The 21,945-nt window shown below is 44.6% G+C and overlaps 1 protein-coding gene across 13 annotated transcripts in view; it reads right to left on the bottom strand.

Moving 5' to 3' along the window:
• The window catches only part of tpcn2 (two pore segment channel 2), a 116,730-nt gene that overhangs the window by 66,318 nt on the left and 28,467 nt on the right, over positions 1-21,945 (bottom strand). For 7 of the 13 annotated variants that reach the window (XR_015843295.1, XM_088297258.1, XM_088297259.1 and 4 more), the window contains exons 3-8: positions 21,652-21,704; positions 19,617-19,693; positions 11,329-11,506; positions 11,123-11,239; positions 2,996-3,102; positions 1,542-1,614 (exon numbers count right to left, since the gene is read on the bottom strand). Coding sequence is in view for 12 of the 13 variants with exons in the window: in XM_088297258.1 (XP_088153384.1) it covers positions 1,542-1,614; positions 2,996-3,102; positions 11,123-11,239; positions 11,329-11,506; positions 19,617-19,693; positions 21,652-21,704 (605 nt within the window). In the remaining variant the exon portion in view is untranslated. Of the gene's footprint in view, positions 1-1,541; positions 1,615-2,995; positions 3,103-11,122; positions 11,240-11,328; positions 11,507-16,558; positions 16,672-19,616; positions 19,694-21,651; positions 21,815-21,945 lie in introns of those variants that run through there. The other 6 variants (XM_088297269.1, XM_088297265.1, XM_088297264.1 and 3 more) reach the window with 6 other exon arrangements.

Raw genomic sequence — 21,945 nt, 5'->3', positions numbered from 1 at the left:
AACAAGAAGTAGCATAAAATTGCTATGTTCGAGACTGTTGCGTTTTATTAATCACTTAAATTTGGCTACCTGCTAAAATTCTCCACGCTTCAATGCAACTGTACTTGAGGCCAAACTCAGCACAAAGTGAATATTTAATCGCCAGTTTACGATGTTCAGTATTACGCAGACCCAAACAAACTACAAAACTTGTTGCACGCTTACGAGGTTAAGTGCTTCAGAAAATGGATGGATGGATGCCCCTGCTCGCTGCCTCAGGTCTGCCAACCAAATGCTGCTGGAGGTGCCAAGGACTAAGCGCTGCCTGAGGGGGGAACCGCGCCTCTTCTGTTGCCAGTTATTCCTGATGGAATGACGTCCCATTAAATGTTAGGCAAGCCGACTCTTTGTCCACTTTTGAAACTCGTTTGAAGATTTTTTTTCTTTAGCTTTCGACTCAATATGAGACTGTCGCTGTTCTGCTGGTATCTACTGTATGTGTTCATGTGTTTATGTTTCTGTTCTAATTTTCTGCTAATTTATATTTATTGTATTTATTAATTAACCTATTACACCATAGCATAGCATAGAAAGTGCTTTGTTACAGATCCAGTTGTTGTGAAATGCGCTATATAAATAAAGCTGTATTTTATTGTATTGATCGCAAAGACGGCGTCGTGACTGTCATAATAGTTGTGGATTAATGACCAAATCATTTATTTCTTTGAGAATATCTTCACTTGAAAATGACCATCAGCACTCAAATAGGATCCCGCAGGTTAATTATAGTCTTGATACCGGGATTGCTACAAAAAAATATTCAAACCGGTATACATTACAAGGGAATTCATCTTGCTGAATGAATACTTTTCGAAGAGACTGTATATCAGTAAAGAGATTATTATTTAGCAATCAAAAGCCATTCATTTGTTGTTTGAGCTGCTTTATAGAATGAAATCACTGTTCAAATTTTAGAGTTGTCACCAAACCAAAAATATTAGCATCAAAGTCTCTGTTCTGCTCGATATGCTTGTTTACACAAAGAGCATTTTTTTTCCAAATTCTGAGAGAAGCAGCTGAATTTCATAAAACTTAGCAATGTTCTATTGCTGAACAACAGAAAAAGGCAGACTAAAAAAACAAAAAGCTGCATTAAAGAGAAAATATCAAAAGACCAATTTAAATTACAGGTTTATCGCTACAGGTGGGTCTCATGCACCTATTAAATGTGACAACAAACTTTAAAATGAGCAAAGACGTTTCAAACCTGCCCCAAATAAGCACTGAATACTTTGCATCTAATTACAAGATCTGATCTTAGTGTTTAGATTTTCTGCAATGACGTGACCAAAATAAAATTACAGAGTATACTGAATATAAGTAACATACTGTGTGTCATTGTAATTGGTGAAATGAGTGCATTATCCCAATAAATGAACAGTTAGATAAAGAAAAAACACGCAGGAGAAGAAAACCTTACGTGAAACCGGTCAATGGGACAAACACCTCGGGAGACAAAGGATGAGTAATGAGTTTAGTTGAGTATACTTGCAATAACTCACCTCAGTTTTAGGGAACAACAACATGCCAATCATGGTAAACAGACAGAGGTGAAGCGCCAGCAGCAAAATAACACTGAAAATACAAGACAAAAGGAAACACCTATGTTGTTATGGGCAATGGGGAAATGTTGAAAGGGATTCTTGACGGTGTGTTTCATGTACCCCCCCACTAGACCAAACACAGCATTTTGATTAATGTTGCGTTTATTGAATATGAATTGAACAGCAAAAACCACCCGTTTTCATCCAGCTCATGGGGCGCCCATATTGCCACTGACATCACAGTTCCTAAGGGCTCAGGTAACAACCTATCACTAATCACCTGTTTTCTTGGCTTGGTCATGTGACGTTTTCAAATGAAAAAAACCGGGTGTATTTTGTTGATTAATTCATTTTGCACCAACACAATTGTAATCAAAATACCATGTTTAGACTAGTGGGGCTGCAAAGAACATATTTACAAAAAACATTTTTGACTTCACCCCCTTGAGCAGCCAGTGTAAGTAGGTCATCACTATACAACACGAGTTCCCAAACACTTGATAGACTGCTCCCAAGTTGAAAGCGAGTTTTTTTTTTGTTTTTTGGTGTGTGTGTTTGTGTTGAGCGCATTTTAGTTTCATACTGTGTATAGGGATGGGTGGGAACCAATGACAGGTGTCGTATCGGCTGGTTAACCAGCCTTATTTCTAGGTATTGGTACTCGGGTACAAAGTTGTACAGCTAAAGTGTTCGTATGTTCCATGTTTGTGGACGTCACAGAAACCCAATACTCAAAAATGCATTTTCTGTATTGATAATGCATGCTTTAGCATTGACAAGAAAGTAAGCTTCATGAAAATCGGTTTAGAAATGAACAATTTATGACTTCGATTCACATTGCCAATAACTGAAAATTGCCTGTCAACAACAATGCTAAGTTGGAATGGTGCAGCGTTTAACAGAGGTGACGGACATGTGCTTTTGTTACAAGTTAAAAGCTCGCAAGTCACTGATGTGGCAGACGCTGGCTCTCATTCGCTTCCTATCAGCGCAGGTTGAAGCGTGAAAAAAAATTTGGACACGGGTTGCTGCATGGGACAAAGGTGGACATTCATGTTTGGTCCGTATTGTAGTTCTGTACCAATATTCTGGACTTCTTTTTTAGAAGTAGTGTGGGCTTTAGACTCAGGACCTTCTGACTAACCAAAGAGCTTAAGAGAGTACGAAAGACGCATCTCAACTCAGACCATCGCAGAAAATGTCGATATTTTTCGGATTTCAATTCCAAAAGTAAAGTTCCTTTGTGGTCGCTTTAATTTTGGCACCATTTTTTTGTGTGTCACTCAGCAAACACTGGTGCCAAAGGCTATTTTTGTTTTTTTTCTTGGAGTTGTTTGTGGGACAATATTGGGAGGTCCTAAGCTTAATTAATAATGAAACTTGTCTTTATTCAGTGTGAAGAAAGTAAATACCTGGCAATCTCTGGCAGAGTTCTCTTGATGCACTTCAGTGTCTTTTTCATCAGGGATGAGTTTTGCAAGAGGAAGAATGGTCGAATAAACCGCCGAATTCTCAGTTTCTGACCAATGATAGAGAAGAAAGAACATTTTTTAACATGTAGTTTTTAACATGTGCTGTTATGTAATTCATGTGTGTGAATGTTCTTGCACACAGGGCAGTGTGAAGCGAAGTGCAGTAGTGTTGGAGTAGTAGTGCTCGTAGCCAGTGCATGTAGCTAGAGCATGTTGCATGCTGCATGTTTCTTCCTGCTTGCTAGCTTCTGCTTTCAGCAGCAGCCGCCGGCTAGCCCCTGCTTCTGGGGGTGAAAAGAGGAGCAGAGAGTGTTAGCCTCCGCAGCCGGTATATAGCCTCTCCACTGTCAAGACTCCTGCATGCCTCCACATGGCCACACATGGAAACTGGGTACCTTGTGGTCCCAGGCTAAAGTGCAGTGGATCAGGGAGCAACAGTGGGCCCCTGCTGTAAATTCACGCATCGAGCAACACAAATAACCCACAGAAGATTCCAGCATTACGCCTGGGGTGTTGGAATGTCAGAACCATGACACCCGGGCTCAGCAACAACCTACAAGAGGTCTGTGATGTCCGTAAAATTGCAGTCATAAACAACAAACTTCTGAAGCGCAGAATTGACATCTCGACCCTCCAGGAAACACGACTTCATGGATCTGGCTCCCTCAAGGAAAGGGATTATAACTTTTTCTTGCGGGGGAAACCCCCTGAGGAAACCAGGGAATATGGAGTAGGGTTCGCTGTCAGGAACACACTACTGGGAGCAGTGGTACCACCCACAGGTGGCTCACAGAGAATCCTGGCTCTCTGCCTCAATACATCCACCGGACCTGTCCACCTAGTGAGTGTGTATGCTCCAACACTCAGCTCCCCCCAAGAAATAAAAGACCGGTTTTACGATGAACTCGAAGCGTCTGTGAAAAACATCTCCAGCCGAGAACCCCTTTACCTCCTTGGCGACTTCAACGCAAGAGTCGGAGCCGACCATGACTCCTGGCCATCCTGCCTGGGACACAATGGTATCGGTAAACTGAACGAAAACGGGCAGCGCTTTCTGGAGTTCTGCACATACCATCCCCTCTGCATCACCAACACTTAGTTTCAGTCCAAACCCATCCACAAAGTCTCTTGGAGACACCCCCGCTCAGGTCACTGGCACCAGTTAGACTTGATCATACCACGCACGCCTGATCTGAGAAGCATCCTTCAAACACGCAGCTTTCACAGTGCAGTCTGCGACACAGATCACTCGCTTGTGCTTTGTAGAGTCAAGCGACAAGCAAAAAACCTGTACAGATCCAAAACCAAAGGAGCCTCCTGCATCGACAACAGCAGAACATACGACCCAACCACAGCTAGAGCCTTCCACCGTGCCCTTGAGGATTTTCTCCCCGACCCACCTCTGTACTGCTCTGCCCAGTAATACTGGGATGGCTTGAGGGATGCCATTTACAACACAGCCCTGCCAGTGTTTGGCAAAAAGCAGGGTAAGCCAAATGACTGGTTCGATGCCAACCAAACAACATTGGCACCAATTCTCGAGGAAAAACGCATCGCCCTCACAAATTACAAGTTCACTCCAAACATGCAAACTCTACAGGCCCTCCGTTCCTCTAGGAGGAAGCTGAGACAAGCCTCTCGACGCTGTGCCAACGACTACTGGCTTCAGCTCTGCAGCGATATACAATCAGCTGCTGACACAGGCAACATTAGACTCGTGTTTGATGGCATTAAAAAGGCCCTCGGACCATCACCCCGCACAATCGCCCCACTGAAATCAGCCTCAGGAGAAACCATTGCTGACCGCTCTAAACAGCTGAAACGATGGGTGGAACACTACTCAGAGCTGTACGCCAGGGACAATAGTGTCTCTGATGCAGCCCACAGGCATGTAGGGCGCCTACCAGTCATGGAAGAGCTCGACATGGAACAAACGTCCGAGGAGCTAAGCAAAGGCATCAACAGCCTGACCAGTGGGAAAGCTCCAGGAGTCGATGGTATAACCGCTGAAGTTCTTAAGTGCGGGAAGCCTGCCCTTCTGCATAGACTGCACAGGCTTTTATGCCTGTGCTGGAGAGAAGGCTCTGTCCCACAGGAATGCAAACATTGTCACCTTGTATAAGAGCAAGGGAGACAAGAGTGACTGTAACAACTACCGCGGCATCTCCCTACATCACCGGCAAGCTCTTTGCTGGAGTTGCACTGAATAGACTCCAAATCCTCGCAGAGAAGCTCTACCCAGAGTCACAGGCAGGCTTCAGAGCAGGAAGCTCAATTCTTGATATGATTTTCACCCTGAGACAGCTGCAGGAGAAGTGCAGAGAGCAACGTAAACCTCTGTACATGGCCTTCGTTGACTTACCAAGGCCTTCGACCCGGTGAGCAGGAGTGGACTCTTCCAACTGGTGGAACGGATCGGCTGTCCACCAAGACTCCTCAGCATCCTCCAGTCTTTCCACACAGATATGAAAGGTACCGTCCAGTTCGATGGGTGCACCTCTGAACCCTTCAACATCTGCTGTGGTGTCAAACAGGGTTGTGTGCTGGCACCCACTCTGTTTGGGATATTTTTCTCTCTCCGCCTGCGCCAAGCCTTTGGAACATCAACTGAGGGAGTTTACCGACACACCAGGACAGACGGCAAACTATTCAATCTCTCCCGACTGAAAGCAAAAACAAAGGTCCGACCATTCACCACCCGGGATATGTTGTTTGCCGATGATGCAGCACTGGCAAAACACACCGAGAAACACTTGCAGATTCTCCTCGACCGGTTCAGCCAAGCATGTCAAGATTTAAACCTCACCATCAGTCTAAACAAAACCAAGACAATGGGCCAGGGGACTACAGCCCCACCCTCCATCACCATCAACAACTACACACTGGAAGCTGTGAGCAGCTTTACCTATCTCGGGTCCACCATCACCAGCAGCCCAACTATAGGAACCACCTTCATAAGGTGTTGGGCCCAACGGAGAGTTCCTGGCAACAATGAGATACAACGAGCTTTCTCAAAGTCTGGGTCCCCCGGCCCTCTTTCCCAGACCGTCACCCTCTTGGGCCATGCAAATCAACCTCCTTCGTGCTGGAGATGTGGAACTCAACCCGGGTCTTTCGCAATCTTGTGGAGAATGCGGGGGAAGGGACACGTCGAAGGCGCTACGATGCAACCAGTGTGATCGACTACCACCACAAATGCAGCGGACTGCCAAACACCATCGGGGTCAAAGCCGTCGGCATGTCAGGTGAAAGCTCGAGGACAACAGAGATTTCCCAAGCTGAGGTTGCAAGAAACGCAGCGCGAGCAAACTCTGGCATCCACTCTACCGCTTAGAAAGATTATGACGCTCAGGTGAAGACGTTGGTCCGGGAGCGGAAAAAGGAAATATGGGAAAGGAAAGTGATGCAGGGAAAGGGGACTAGAGAAATGTGGTCAATTCTTCGAAACCTCACTACAAGCAGAGCTTCTGACACTGCCCGTATTATCTCCGAAAACGGCATAAATTATGTCAGCCCGAAGCAGAAGGCGAATGCATTTGTCAAACTGTACCGGGGAGTGAGCTGGTTGAAGATAGACAAACCGGACCGCGGCCTGAAGAAGATTCTCAATGGTCGCCTACGATCTAATCCGGTGGACTCAGAAGCATGCAGAGACTTCACTCTAAGGGAGATCCAAGCAGTGCTGAAGAGCCTCAATCCATCCAAAGCCCCTGGACCCGATAAGATCCATCCCAGGTTCCTCCATCACATAGGCCCCATAGCCGTTACCACCCTATTACAAATCTGCAACCAATCGTGGGCAACCACGAAGATACCTCAGGCGTGGAGAGTTGCCGACGTCCGCCCTGTGCTTAAAGCGGGCAAAGATGCCCAGCGGCTGGAGAGCTACAGGCCGATCTCTCACCTCGACAATAGGCAAGGTTATGGAGCGCCTTGTGACAAACCGGCTCCGCTACTTGGCAGCGCACAAAAACATCCTTAATCCATTCCAAGCTGGTTTCCGGACTGGCCGCAGTCCTGAAGATCAGTTGCTCCGACTCTCCCAAGAGATCAGCGATGGATTCCAGCGGTCGCCAATGCAGAGAGCGGTGCTGTCGCTGATTGACTACTCCAGAGCTTACGATAAGGTATGGCGGGACGCACTCCTTCTCAAGATGCAACAAGCCAGAGTTCCAACAAAAAGGGTGCGGTGGATACAGGCTTGGCTCTCCAACAGACTCACCTGGGTGACGTTTGACGGGGAAAAGAGCAAGACCGTCGTCCTGAAGCAAGTAGTCCCGCAGGGGTCTGTGTTGTCGCCACTCCTGTTCCTCTTCTACATAACCGGCCTCGACACCCACCAAATCAGCCTCTTTGCCGACGATGTGGCAGTGTGGAGCCAGGCCCCGAGCCTTCGACTCGCTGAACAACGCCTCCAATCAACCTTAAACCAAATAGCAGAATGGAGTAAAAAGTGGAAAATGGAGCTTTCGGCCCAAAAATCAGAATGCTCTATCAACACCCACGGGGCGAGCTGGCGCCCCAACCTAAAGCTGAACGACCAACACCGAAAGTACAACCCACACCCGAAGTTCCTAGGCGTCATCTATGACCGTCAGCTGACCTTCGCCCACCATGCAGGGAAGCTGCGCAGGCAGGTAGGGGCTCTGAAATGCCTGGCGACTACAGAGTGGGGGTATGATAAACGCACCTTCAGAGCCACCTACACAGCAACTGGCAGGAAAAGACACTCTGTATGCGGAGCTACAGTCAGGGAAGAGGCAGGTAAGCCGCCCACTGCTCCGATACAAGGATGTCTACAAGCATGACCTCAAATCCTTCAACATCAATCCAGCCACATGGGAAGACGTCACACTGGACCGTCAGAAATGGAAACAAGGTTTACGAAATGGACTGCAGACCCACAAAACCGCCCTGGCTCTACACCGAGAAACAAAAAGGAAGTTGAGTAAGCAAAAAGCCACCATGCCTACAACAGCACTGGTTCCAGCCCACACTTGCGATGTCTGCGGCCGTGTCTGCCTCTCCCGAATTGGACTCACCAGCCACAGGAGAAGCTGCGTGAAGAGCTAACCTCCTCCAGACACAAGAAATCGATGGTCTTCCGAGACTGCGATGCAGATGATTATGATCATATACTTTTTTAAATCTCTATATGAGATTTACCCCAGGCTTCACTAACACTACTCAATGATAATTTATTTTTCAATCTATGATACAAGTTAAAATTATGTTCTTTTCATGCAAAAAAAAAAAGGCAAATGCATTATTTACAGGACTTTTATTTAGAGTATACGCAGAAAATTGGAATGCTAAAACTACATTACATTACAGTGGAGCCACGCATATTCACAGTTCAGCATTTGCAAATGCAACTACCGTATTTTCACGACCAAAGTGCACACCGCATTAAAGGGCGCAGTCTCAGTTGCGGGTGCGATTTCTGTGTTTAACACATACATAGGACGCACCGTATTATTGGGCGTAAGCATGTCAGGATATGTCCTAGTACTATAACACAAGTGAGGGGCGGGATCAAAACTGAGTCAGTCACAAGTCATTGGCAGACCCTCAGGGTTGAGGACAGCTTTTGTGACAACTGAAGCAGCAGTGGGTCAGACAGAATAACTTTAACAGTATGTGATCACACAATGCCAGGGGAGGGATGTCACTCGTCATCAAACTACTTCCGACTCTGCAAAAAGCAGAGATTCAATACTGAGGCCACCAAACAGGAACCCCTGATTGCCTCCGCTTTGCCTTCTGTCCATAAAAGTTATGAACAGAATCGGTGACAAAGGGTAACCTTGGAGTCCAACCCTCACTGGGAACCAATCAGACTTACTGTCGGCAACGCGGACAAAACTCTGACATTGGTTGCAAAGGGAACGAAGCACACCCCACAGAACTCCTCGAGGGACACGGCCGAACACCTTTTCCAAGTCCACAAAACACATGTAGACTATTTGGGCAAACTCCCATGCACCCTCAACGACCCTGCTGACAGTGTAGGTCCACTGATACGCGGCTGGTACGAAAACCACACGACTCCTCCTGAATCTGAGTTTTGACCTCCCGACGGATCCTCCTCTCCAGCAGCCCAGAATACACCTGACCAGGAAGACTGAGGAGTGTGATTCCCCTGTAATTGGAACACACCCCTCCGGACTCCCTTCTTAAAAAGGGGAACCACCACTGCGGTCAGATAATCCCGAGACACTGTCCCCAATGATCACGCAATGTTGTAGAGGCGCGTCAACCATGACAACCCCACAACATCCAGAGCCTTTAGGAACGCTGGGAAAATCTCAACCTATCCCAGGGCTTTGCCACCGAAGACCTTGTTAACCACGTTGGATATTTCAACCACAGAGATAGGCGAGTCCCCCTCAGAGTCTTCCGGCTCTGCTTCCTAAATGAAAGACGTGTTGGTGGAATTGAGGAGGTCTTCGAAGTATTCTCGCCACCCGCTCAACGTCCCGAGTCAAGGGCTGCAACACCCTATCGCCACTATAAACAGTTAAACAGTGTTAATGGTGTACTACTTCCCTCTCCTGAGACACCGGATGGTGGACCAGAATTTCCTCGAAGCCATGGATGCCAAGGATGTCGTTTTCAATGGCCTCACCGAACTCCTCCCACGTCCGAGTGTTTGCCTCAGCAACGGCTGAAGCAGCATTCCACTTGGCCAGCTGGTACCTGTCAGCTGCCTCCGGAGGCCCACAGGCCCGGTAGGACTCTTTCTTCAGCCTGACAGCCTCCCTTACCACTGGTGTCCACCAGCTGGTTCGAGGATTGCCACCACGACAGGCACCGTCCACCTTACGGCCACAGTTCTAATCGGCTGCCTCAACAATGGAGGCATGAAAGATGGTAAACTCTGACTCAATGTCCTACGTCTCCCCCGGGACATGGGCAACGTTCTGCCGGAGGTGTGAGTTGAATCACATTCTGCCCGACCTTCCCAGCAAACCCTCACAATACATTTGGGTTTTCCGGGTCAGACCGCCACCATCTGAGCCAACACACCACTAGGTGGTGATCAGTTGACAGCTCCGACCCTCTATTCACCCGCGCATCCAAAATCTGCGTCCGCAAAACTGATGATATTAGTACAAAAATCGATCATTGAACTGCAGCCTTGGGTGTGCTGGTGCCAAATGCACGTGGACACCCTTATGTTTGAACATGGTGTTTGTTATTGACAATCCATGACAAGCGCAGAAGTCCAATAATTGGACCCCACTCGGGTTCAGATTGTGGGGGGGGGGGGGGGCGTTCCACCCAATAAAGCCCTTCCAGGTCTCACAGTCATTGCCCACATGAGAATTGAAGTCCCCCAGCAGAACGAGGGAATCTCCAGGAGGAGTGCTCTCCAGCACACCCTCCAAGGACTACAAAAAGGGAATTTGGTGCATAAGCACAAACAACAGTAAGGAGCCGTCCCCCCATGCTAAGGCGTAGGGAGGCTACCCTCTCGTCCAACGGGGTGAATCGCAACGTACAGGCGCCAAAAGCAGAGTGGCAAAAAGTATGCCCACACCTGCTGGGCGTCTCTCACCTCAGGCAACTCCAGAGTGGAAGAGTGTCCAACCCTTCTCAAGAGGACTGGAACAAGAGCCCGAGCTGGTGAATGAAGCAGAGAAGTTCCGACTAGATATAGTCGGGCTCAACTCCATACACTGCTTGGGCTCCTTCCCTGCCAGAGAGGTGACATTACATGTCAAACGATCTAGTTTCTGTAGCCGGGGATAGGAGCGCCAAGGACCCGGCTTCTTGACGCCGCCCGCCTCACAGGGAACCCGATCCCTTTGGTCCCTCCCACAGTTAGTGAGCCCAGAGAAGGGGGGGCCTACGTTGCCTTTTCGGACTATGCATGATCGGGCCCCCCAGGCGCTAGCCAACTAGCCTCTTCTCCTGGTCTGGCTCCACAGGGGAACACTGGATCAATTTTTATTACTCATAATTGGGGTCTTTGAGCCATACTTGGTCTGGACCCTCACCTCTGTCTCAATTCAATTCTGAACTTCGTACAGCCATGCTCAGTATGAAAAATCTAATTCTCACCTCATCACAGACCATGCTGATGGACAACACCCAGTCAATAATGGAGATGGAAATGACAATGGTATAGCTCATTAGCCATTTGTTCTTCCGAAATTCATCCCAGCCAATCAAGTAGCTCTGAGAATGAATCATAAGAAGGGAAGTCTAATTATACTTTGTTGTTTTATATGTTGTCTCGTACGCATTGTTGAAATTAAATGAAATACCTTAATGGCGAAATCAAGAGTAAAGATGATAAGACAGACTATCTCAATGCTCTCAGTGAAGCCGCAAGGAGGATCCCAAGGTGGAGAGCGATATCGAGAGTCAGAGGTTACAGAAAGGGAAGATGGACGCTCCACAAAGGCCAGCAACAGCACCACCGCAATGGTCAGGCCTAAACCCCTATATGGAAATAAAGAGTAGATTACAGAGACTTTAAACTGATGTAGGACTGGTACAAGTGAAAACATTCAATACACACATATATTGGATTAAATAATTTGATAGCAATTACAAACTAGATTGAGCTAAACAATTTGCGTAATTTACACATATGGTTTCTGCTCTTGCTGTTACACATCAAAGATTTTTGGGTAGAGCTGGAACCTATGTGGTGCTGAGAATGGATGGCTTGATGGACAAAGGGGGAAAATATTTTCTAATTGTAGATGGAATGGTATGCCCCAAAAGTTTCACAGTTTTGAGGAAAAAATACTTTCCAAAGTTTAAACGTTTAATTCTATGTTGTGACTTGATATCCGTTCCACCCTCTGTTACCTTTAACCCTGAACAAAAAAAAGGAGTAGAAGGAATTTTTATGAACATCGGGATAAAGTAGGCTCAGTTTGGCTAAGCAATTAAAAGGGGTCAAAGCAAAATTTACAATCAAGGGGATCTCTTCGGATGATACAATTATTTGGGATCGACGGCGAATTAACACAGCCAGTATTTTAACAATTAACCTTATATTTATTACATTTATACAGAGGAACACGTCAAGGATGTCCTCTAAGTCCTCTGTCTTTTCGTTTTGGCCAATGAACCTCTCGCTGTAGCTATTAGATCAAACTTATTTATAATAGGACAAAACAGAGGAGGCATAGAACATAATATCTCACTGTGTGCTGATGATTTGCTTCTTTTCCCATCTAATGTTCAGGCTTCAATCCCATTTGTGCTTGACTTGTTGCTGCAATTTGGCAGATTTTTTGGCTACAAGTTGTTCCTCCATAAAAGTGAGTTGATGCCTTAAGAGCATAAGCACAAGCAAGTTTTGTTACTTTGGAGTAGCTAAATATAAGGGCCTCCTGGAGCATTTGGAAAAGTTGCTGATTAGGACTAAGAAATACCTTTGGCCTCTACTCCCCATCTCATTAGCACTGCTGGTTAATGCTTTCAAGATTATATAGCCTAGATGTTTATACCCGTTTCAATGTCTGCCCATTTTCATTCCTGGCTCATATATTGAGAAATTTGACTCAACGATATCTTCTTGTATATCAAACAACAAAGAGCCACATTTACGTCAGGAATTTTTTGCAGGGGGCTAAAAGTGTGGCAGGTATGGCTAACTTTCGGTTGTATCACTGGGCTGCGAATATAAACTGCATGGCATATTGGTCATATTTTCACCTTGTATGACAATGGTCACATTCTGGTGCAAATGGTACCACTTTCCTGTCCCCTCATCTTATCAACGGCCCTGTCTGGTATGTCACTGCCTTTGACTGTTGGGGCTTGTAGAAATAATCCTGTAATATCACATTCCCTTCGGATACTTTCTCAATTCTTACATTTGAAACACTTGATATTTGCCTCTTTAGCCCAGTGGCCTCAAATCACTGTTTTATACCGTCAACCTGTGATAAAGCATTTCTTTTGTGGTCTAATTAGGGTGTTAAGCGGCTTAATGACTTTTTTGTTGCTGTATTTGCCTGTTTCGTGCAGCTAGTACAAAAAGTCAATATTCCTGAAACACACGTCTGCAGATACTTGCAACTTAGAAGGTTATGTTAAAAAGATCCTTAATATCCAATAAACCACTGAAACAATTATGGACGATATTTGCTCTGGTTGTGATCGGGGTGTGGGGACTCAACAGTGGAAGGAGTTCAACTGGAAAGCTAAGATAAGATTTTTTAGGACCCTTTTAAAATGCTCTCTGTTTAAATGTGGGGTTGGTAACAAATGCTTGGCTTTTAATCTACAGAGAAAGGGAGAATCAAGTACATACGTAGTTTCGTCTCCCATCAACAATCTCCTTATTTATCTAGAGTTAAAGATTTGTAGGAACAAGATCTTCAAGCTCCACTTGCAGATGGACTTTGGTCAAAGATTTTAGGAGGGGTTCATTCTTCATCGATTTGCACTTGCCATGCTTTGATTCAGTTTCAGGTAGTTTATTGGGTACACTATTCCAAAGTTGGATTGTCGAATTTTTTTCCGCAAATTGCCTCCATGTGCGGCAGGTAAGACGGCCAATGATATTTGTGTCATTCATAAGGAGGGGAAGGACCCAACCCTGTGCGGGTCATATCACCCCATCAGCCTCCTGTGTGTTGATATGAAAATACTGCCATCATTGCGGATAGAATTCAATGGCATATCTGAAAACTTGTAAAAACCTGATCAGACAGGCTTTATAGTTGGTAGACATGGTACATAACATAAGACAGGCTTTCAATCTCCAATTAATAGGACAGACAAGGAGTACCCCATCAATGTTTCTGAGCAAGGATGCTGAGAAAGCGTTCAATCGGGTTGACTGGGATTACCTGCAACAAAGTCTCCAATATATGGGCTTCAATCGTACGTTTATCAAATGGATCCAATTTTTTTTTATAGAAACCCAAGGTCAAGGGTGCGGGTTAACAACCACTGCTCTGATTTTCTTATACTGGGACCTGGGACTAGACAGGGTGAAGTACTTTCACCCTCATTATTTGCTCTCAGCATTGAGCTGCTGGCTGAGTTAATCAGGTCAAATCCACTCATACAAGGAAGAAGAGAAAAAACAGAAGGCAGTCATGAATTGTTAATATATTAATAATAATAATAAATTGTCGTGAGCGCCATCACTTCTGTGCCTCCCCTGCTCAATAGTCTTAATCAGTATAGCAAGGTATCAGGCTATAAAATTAACACAAATAAATCTGAAGCACTCATGCTTGTGGGGAAAATGGCCATTACAGTTAGATGATGTTTCTTTCAAGCAGGCTAAGCAGGGATTTAGATATCTGGGTGTAACTCTTACTCCTAACACAACACAACACAACTGTTTTTGTCAAATTATGAAGAATTGTCCAAGGGAATTAAAATCGATCTAAAAAGATGGGATATACTCCCGTTGTCCCTCATGTGAAGGATTGAGTGCATTAGAATGAATGTTCTTCCAAGGCTATTGTTTTTGTTTTTGTTTGCACTAGATAATTTAATATCAAAATTTATTTGGCAGAACAAAAGGCCAAGAGTCCGCCTTAAGATTTTGATGGTGGATAAAGAACGTGGGGGGTTTGGGCTCCCCATTATTAAAGAGTAGTATTCGGCCGCCCAATCAAAAGCAATGTAGCCCTGGATCATATTGGATCCAGAGGCACACTGTGTGGCGTTGGAGAGCACACATTGCCAGGTACTTCCCTCTAACTGTTCCCTTTTTAAGTCTGCAGTCCCAGAAACAAATAAAAAATGTAAATGTTTGGGTTACAAATACATTAAATGTCTTGAGTGCGAAAACAATTAAAAGGGAAGGGTGGCTCTTTCTCGAGCCATGTCCATAAGTAGAAATATTGAGTTCTTCCCATCCCTAAAAGACAGAGGCTTTGTTGGATGGGCTGAAAAAAACCTGATCACTTTGAATCAATTATTTGAAGGAAATGCAATTAAAAGCTTTGCCCAAATAAGTAGCAAATTTAATTTACCCTCAAGCGATCATTATAGATACCTGCAAATAAGAAATTATTTAACGAAACAAAGTGATTGGGATCACGTCAGAGGGGATCCAATGCATATAGAAAAGCATTTCTTTCGGACAATGAAGAATGGAAGTGTAATGAAAAAACAAGTGTCCTTAATCTATGAGGAATTATTAAGGGATATGTCAGATAACACACAACACATAAGACAATGGGAACTGGAACTGAATGTGACATTGGATGATGATACCTTGGGAGATATTTGCTCGGGTTGTTATAAGGGTGTGGGGAGTCAACAGTGGAAGGAGTTCGACTGGAAAGCTAAGATAAGATTTTTTAGGACCCTTTTAAAATGCTCTCTGTTTAAATGTGGGGTTGGTAATAAATGCTGGAGGAATTCTGGGACTGACCCATCATACAACCTTTTTGGACTGACAAAGGAATATTATAAAATAATGTAGCCGTAAGGGGGCACAAACCAGTGTCTTCTTATGCTGGTCACAAGCCCGGATAAATAGAGTGGGTTGTGTCAGGAAGGGCATCCGACAAAAAAACTCGGGCCAAATCAAACGTGCAAATCAAATTCATCACTTCCATACCGGATCGGTCGAGGCCCGGGTTAACAACGACCGCCATCAGTGCTGCTGACCTACAGGACTCTGGTGGAAATTGGACTACTGTTGGTCGAAGAAGGAGAGGAGAAAGATGTGTTCCAAGGAAGAAAGAGAAGAGTAACACAAAGGGTCTAGAACTGAGAGTAGGGACTTTGAATGGGGGAACTATGACAGGGAAAGGTAGAGAGCTAGTTGATATGATGCAGAGGAGGAAAGTGGACATACCATGTATTCAGGAGACCAGGTGGAAAGGGAACAAAGCTAGAAGTTTATGAGCAGTGTTCAAGTTGTTCTATAACGGTATAGATAGGAAGAGAAATGGAAGAGGGGTTATTGTGAAAGAGGAGTTTGTTCGGAACGTCCTGGAAGTAAAAAGAGTGGCAGATAGAGTGATGAGTTTGAAGCTAGGAATCGAAGGTGTGATGATCAATGTTGTTAGTGGGTCTGTACCACAGTTAGGTTGTGAGCTGAAGGAGAAGGAGAACCTTCGGTTGGACCTTGATGAAACGATTGAGAGCATCCCTAGAAATGAGAGAGTTGTCATTGGTGCAATCTTCAATGGACATGTTGGGGCAGGAAACAGTGGTGATGAGGAGGTGATGGGCAGGTTTGGTATCCAGGAGAGAAACGCAAAAGGACAGATGGTGGTTGACTTTGCAAAAAGGACGGAAATGGCTGTTGTGAATACATTCTTCCAAAAGAAGCAGGAACATAGGGTTATCTACAAGAGTGGAGGTAGGAGTACACAGGTAAACTAAACCTTGTGTAGACGGTGTAATCTGAAGGAGATTAGCAACTGCAAAGTAGTGGTAGGTGAGTGTGTAGCCAGAAAGCATAGGATGGTAATGTGTAGGAAGACTCTGGTGGTGAAAACAACAAAGAGGGCAAAGACAATGGTGGAAAATGAAAGGGGAAGAGTGTTGTATGACCTTCAGGAAGGAGTTGAGACGGGCTCTTGATGGTCAGGAGGCGTTCCCAAATGACTGGACAACTACAGCGAATGTGAAGAGGGAGACAGGTAGGAATGTCCTTGGTGTGTCATCTGGAAGGAAAGGAGATAAGGAGACTTGGTGGTGGAATGAGGTGCAGAAATGGATCCAGAGAAAGAGGTTATGAGAAGAAATGGGACAGTGAGAGGACTGAAGAAAGTAGACAGGTATACAGGGACATGCAGCGGAAGGTGAAAGTGGAAGTGGCAAAGGCCAAACAAGGGGCTTACGATTACTTGTATGCGAGGTTGGACAGTAAGGAGGGAGAGACCGATCTATACAGGTGGGCAAGGCAGAGAGACAGAGATGGGAAGGACGTGCAGCAGGGATGGAAGTGTGTCGACAGTTGCCAGTATTGTGATTGGAAGATGGAAAGAGTACTTGAAGAGTGGATGAATGAGGAAAATGAGAGAGAACAAAGAGAAGAAGAGGCAACTGCTGTGCACCAGGAAGTAGCAAAGAATGAAGTGAGAAGAGCATTGAAGAGGATGAAGAGCATTAAAGAGGATGAAGAGCAGAAGCGAAGACCATAACCTCTGTCTTCTATTCATTGAAATTCAGGACGTTAAGTGATTTCCTCTAGGCAGGACAACAGTGGTCTCAGAATCAGAATGCCCTTTATTGTCATTGTATTCAGTGTGCAACGAGATTAAAGAGATCCCCGCTCCAGTGCAATACAACATTAATTGAATTATATATATAAAGAATAAATGAATTAAAGATTAAATATTTAAATCGAAAATTAATACGAAATTGGAAAAATAAAAACATCATGTCGCTAATCTGCAAGGTAAGGGTAGGTGTGTGTGAGAGTTCAGCGTAAAGATGGTTCTCAGGAAGAAACTGTTTTTCCGTCTGTTAGTCTTTATTTTGATGCACCTGTAGCACCTGCCTGAGGGCAACAGGTCGAACAGGTGCGAGCTCGGGTGAGTGTTATCTTTAATGATATTGAGAGCTCTGCTGAGGCACCGGGTGGTGTAGCTGTCCGACAAGAAGGGGAGAGGGCAGCCAATAATCCTCTGCGCTGTTTTGACTGTCCTCTGGAGCCTCACTCTGTCTGCCTCATTGAAGCCGCCGTACCAGGCAGAGACACAGTACGTCAGCAGGCTCTCGGTGGACGAGTGGTAGAAGGCCAGCAGAAGCTTCTTTTCCAGGTTGAATTTCCTGCAGAGCCTCAGGAAGTGCAGACGCTGGTGGACCTTCTTTATCACTACTGTGGTGGTGTGTGTCCAGGAGAGGTCATCTGAGATCTGTACTCCCAGGAACTTGAATGTGTGGACCCTCTCCACACACACGCCTTTGATGTAGTGCTACTGGAATTGTGAAATATGCCTGGCAACACGAGCTAGCTGAATTCTGATTGGATAAAAACGCTCACCAAAAATACAACACGAGGATATAATATTACATCAATGTGAAGAATATGATCTTATTTCTTGATTGTGTTAGGCCATCAGAGAAGGTATTCCGATCGGGTCCAGGGGCTTTCCTGGGGTTTCCTGCCAGGAGTGCACGCCTCACATCGTGTTCCTCTAAAGTGAGTGAGGGGGAGTTGAGGCATGGAGTGCGGGGTGTGGCGGTTGGGGTGAGTCAAAGCGAGCAAAGAAGCAGTTTAGCTCCTCCGCCAGCGACGCACCCAGGTGTTATGCTATCTCCACTGTAGTTGGTGATGCACTGTAGACCTTGCCACACCTCTTGTGGACTGTTGCTGGCAAGGTGGGACTCTAGCCACTTCTTGTAGTCCGTTTTGGCTTGCTTAATACCTTTTTTCAGGTCAGCACGGGCCACACTGTACAGAGCTCTGTCGCCTGACCTGAGGGCAGTGTCACGGGCCTTGAGTAGTGAGCGAACCTGGCTGGACATCCAGGGTTTCGTGTTTGGGAAAGTCCGAATGGTCTTGTTCAGGGACACAGTTTCCATGCAGAAGTTGATGTAGTCCAGTACACACTGTGTGTAAAAATCAAGGTCCCGATGATCAAACAGGTCCCAGTCAGTGTGATGGAAGCAGTCCTGTAATTCATCCATGGTGGTCTCATGCCATGTTTTAACAGTCTTTGTGGTGGGCCTGAGTCTGCGTCTGAGCGGGGTGTACGCAGGTGTGAGGAGCAAGGACAGGTGGTCTGACTGGCCGATGGGGGCGACGGGAATGGCTCTGTACCGTGCTGGATGTTCGAATAAACATGATCAAGAGTGTTTTCTCCCCTTGTTGGGCACTTAACATGGTGGTGTTTTCGTAAGATGGAACCTAGGGGCAGCAGGTATAACGAAAACAGCAAGGGCCCCAAAACGGAACCTTGTGGGACCGTATAACAAAGGGACAAAGCGAGACTCGGTGCCACCAAGGCGAACACAGAAGGTCCTGCCAGTCAGATAAGATCTAAACCACTCTAGAGCGCTACCGCTAATGCCCACCTGGTGCTGTAAACGAGCCAGAAGAATATTGTGGTCCACCATGTCGAACGCTGCAGTTCGATCGAGCAAGACAAGACATACATAGACTCCAGTGTCGTTTGCCAGGAGAATATCATTCAAAACTTGTAGCAAGGCTGACTGTGGTGTGCATTTTCTTGAAGCTTGACTGGAAAACCTCCATGACGCTGTCTTTATCCAAGAAGGATTGCAACTGTAAGTGCACCACGTTTTCCAAAATTTTCTAAATAAAAGGCAATTTGGAAATGGGTCTATAATTTGACAGCACATCTTGGTCAAGGCCTGGTTTCTTAAGCAAATTTATCTTGAGTTTTGATACACAGTACTATGTATCAGGAGTGATGGCACCAAAAGGTTCATGTGAACATTCATGATTGCACTTTGCCTCTGGAGTGAGTTTAATGTGTAACAAGAGTAAAATGAGTTGGGGATTGTGGGTGTGGATTGTTTTTGGTTTTTTTTTATGTGTGTGTGCGTGTGTTATGTGGGGGTGGGTGCGTGTGTGTGTGCCTGTAAACTTGTTAAATGAATAAAAATAACTTTGAAAGAAAGAACGGTTTGAACTGACCACTGGCATATCCTTGAGTAGTACCAACGATACAGACGAAGGGAGCTTGCATCCACCCGGTGGTTAATGGACCGATACTGGAGGCAAGCACACACATGGTGAACAGCCATAAAACTATAAATTCTGGACAATTGAGTGAACAGTTTTAAATTCTCTGTAATATGCAAGGAGGAAAATGAATGAATAAATTGTCATGATCGTAGTCAGATATTAATAGTCATTTAACGGCATTATGGACGATCCTGACAACATTACGTAGGTTTTGCCCAACAAGGAGTGGTGTTTTCAAGCGTAAATACACACAGAGATAACAAAAACCGCATTGAGTGTGCTGTCACAGTGACAAGACAGTCATTACGCCTGTATGAGTGCAGGGGGATGATACTGTTTGAGACGTCAATGCCTCCGATACCAAAAAGATTGATTGTCAAATTGATACTTTTTAATATTTCAGTTATTTGAGGCACCGTATTTGCAATATTATAGCAGAATGGAAAGAGGTTTGTCTACCACAAGGAGCAGAGTGGCTCTCCAATAAACAAAAGAAAGTTAATCCAACTGTAAAATACCGACCGGTTGCCAAAATTCATTTGTGGCGGCTCGCCACTAGTAAATGTGAGAAACACTGCAGATTTCTTTTGCAGTCAATGAATTGCATAATTTATGGGCTTCACAAATTCAGACATTAAGTCTGGATTGCACCAAGGTTTAACTTTAAAACTAAATTAAATCCTGATTTAAGTTTAAATTCTGTTGCACCAGAACTTGAAACACAGTTTCAACAGTGATCAAGAATGAATTTTGAATTGACATTAAATTAGGATGGGTTAACTTTAGCACTGGCTGCATTTTTCAAGTCAATAGAGAAAAAAATAATGACGTTCCGCAGACAAAATTGATTGACAGGCTCAATTCTCTTTTATTTTAGGATGGATAAGAAATTTTGTTGAGACTCCAGTTTACCAAGGAAACAGTTTTTGAGCTGAATCAGAAGACTAGACCAGGTGTCAAACGTGGCATGTACAGAAATGCGACTGTACCACTGATGCTACAAGTCCGGCTTTTAAAGTTTTCTTAGCAGCGTTGAATTGAGCCACGTCTCATTTCTCTTTCACTCAGTTGAATCTGTTGTAACTGTCAGCTGGTTGATGGCAAACAGTATCATTCCTTTTCACCGTGTTGTCTGTTTTCTTGACTTCTATTGTTTTCTCATGTTTTTTTTTGTTAAAGGAGGAAAAGTTTAAGCTTCTGTGCCAAGCCATTATAATGTAGCTAATTAAGTAAACAAGTGACGTTAAGATTACGTTTTTGCTAGCTAGAAACAATGTAACCCTGTATCTCACTGTGTACGCACGTGGCAAATGTTTTTTTTTGTCTGGGTTGTCAAATGCTGTTGAAGTTATTCAAAAAGTCCTGATTGTGTTTGGGAGGAAGGTAAATGACAAAGCTTAGCACAGGGACAGCATGGTCTACTTCAACATTGAAAATATCAGAAAACAAATGTTTAAAACAGATAAATTAATTTTCAACCTAGTTTTACTAACTTCTGATTATAATTTATCATAGATTAATTAAAAATTGTTGGTGCAACCCAGTATAAGACAGACGATCACAAAATGTGCAAGATAAATAACGGCCAGTTTGATATTGCCAATCTGGTCGGCATAGGTTACTGAAAGGACAAGTTATACTTAAAATAGGTATCTATCTAGATTGATGGGTATTGTTATTGAAAAATTTACTGTACAAAGGAATCATGAACATGACACTTCAGTTGAAATTGAATTTTTTTTTTTCACCACATATCTTATGTGAATGCCAACATAGGAATTATGAATTTGTTGTTGTTCTACAGTATGCAAAGAAGAGCTATGTGAGTTGGACTAATGCAGTCATAATTTATAATTGCACGTTATTCAGGTTAATATGAAAATGACTGTATTCACAATAATAAACAGGGTCACCCACCACACCAATCAACAAAGTCCATCATTAACACTATTGAGGCCACAAAATTGTAAAAAGTTTTAGTTACCTGAATAGCATCTTCAATGAGAACAACAGCTTGCTGGATGTAAAGCTCATCATCTGTCAGAAGAGAGACTGGTGATAGTAGCAAGACCATCTTTGACTCAGAGATAAATCGTAACGAATTCCAAAGTTAAAGGCATTGTGAAATTAACTGTTCTGTATCGACTGGTCTACATACACTTCCAGGATAATAGTGACTAATAGAAAGTATTAACACGCTGCCTTTCTAAGATAAACAGAAATGACTCTGAAATGTTGTCTGTAGAACTGGTTTGACTGGTTTGATTTCTACTAAAAT

Source organism: Idiotropiscis lumnitzeri, chromosome 5 (assembly GCF_059441095.1).
Source record: "Idiotropiscis lumnitzeri isolate Australia: NSW breed Sydney's pygmy pipehorse chromosome 5, RoL_Ilum_1.0, whole genome shotgun sequence".
NCBI lineage: Eukaryota > Metazoa > Chordata > Actinopteri > Syngnathiformes > Syngnathidae > Idiotropiscis > Idiotropiscis lumnitzeri.
Note: the sequence above shows the minus strand (reverse complement) of the source record. Positions and strands in the feature narration are given on the sequence as shown.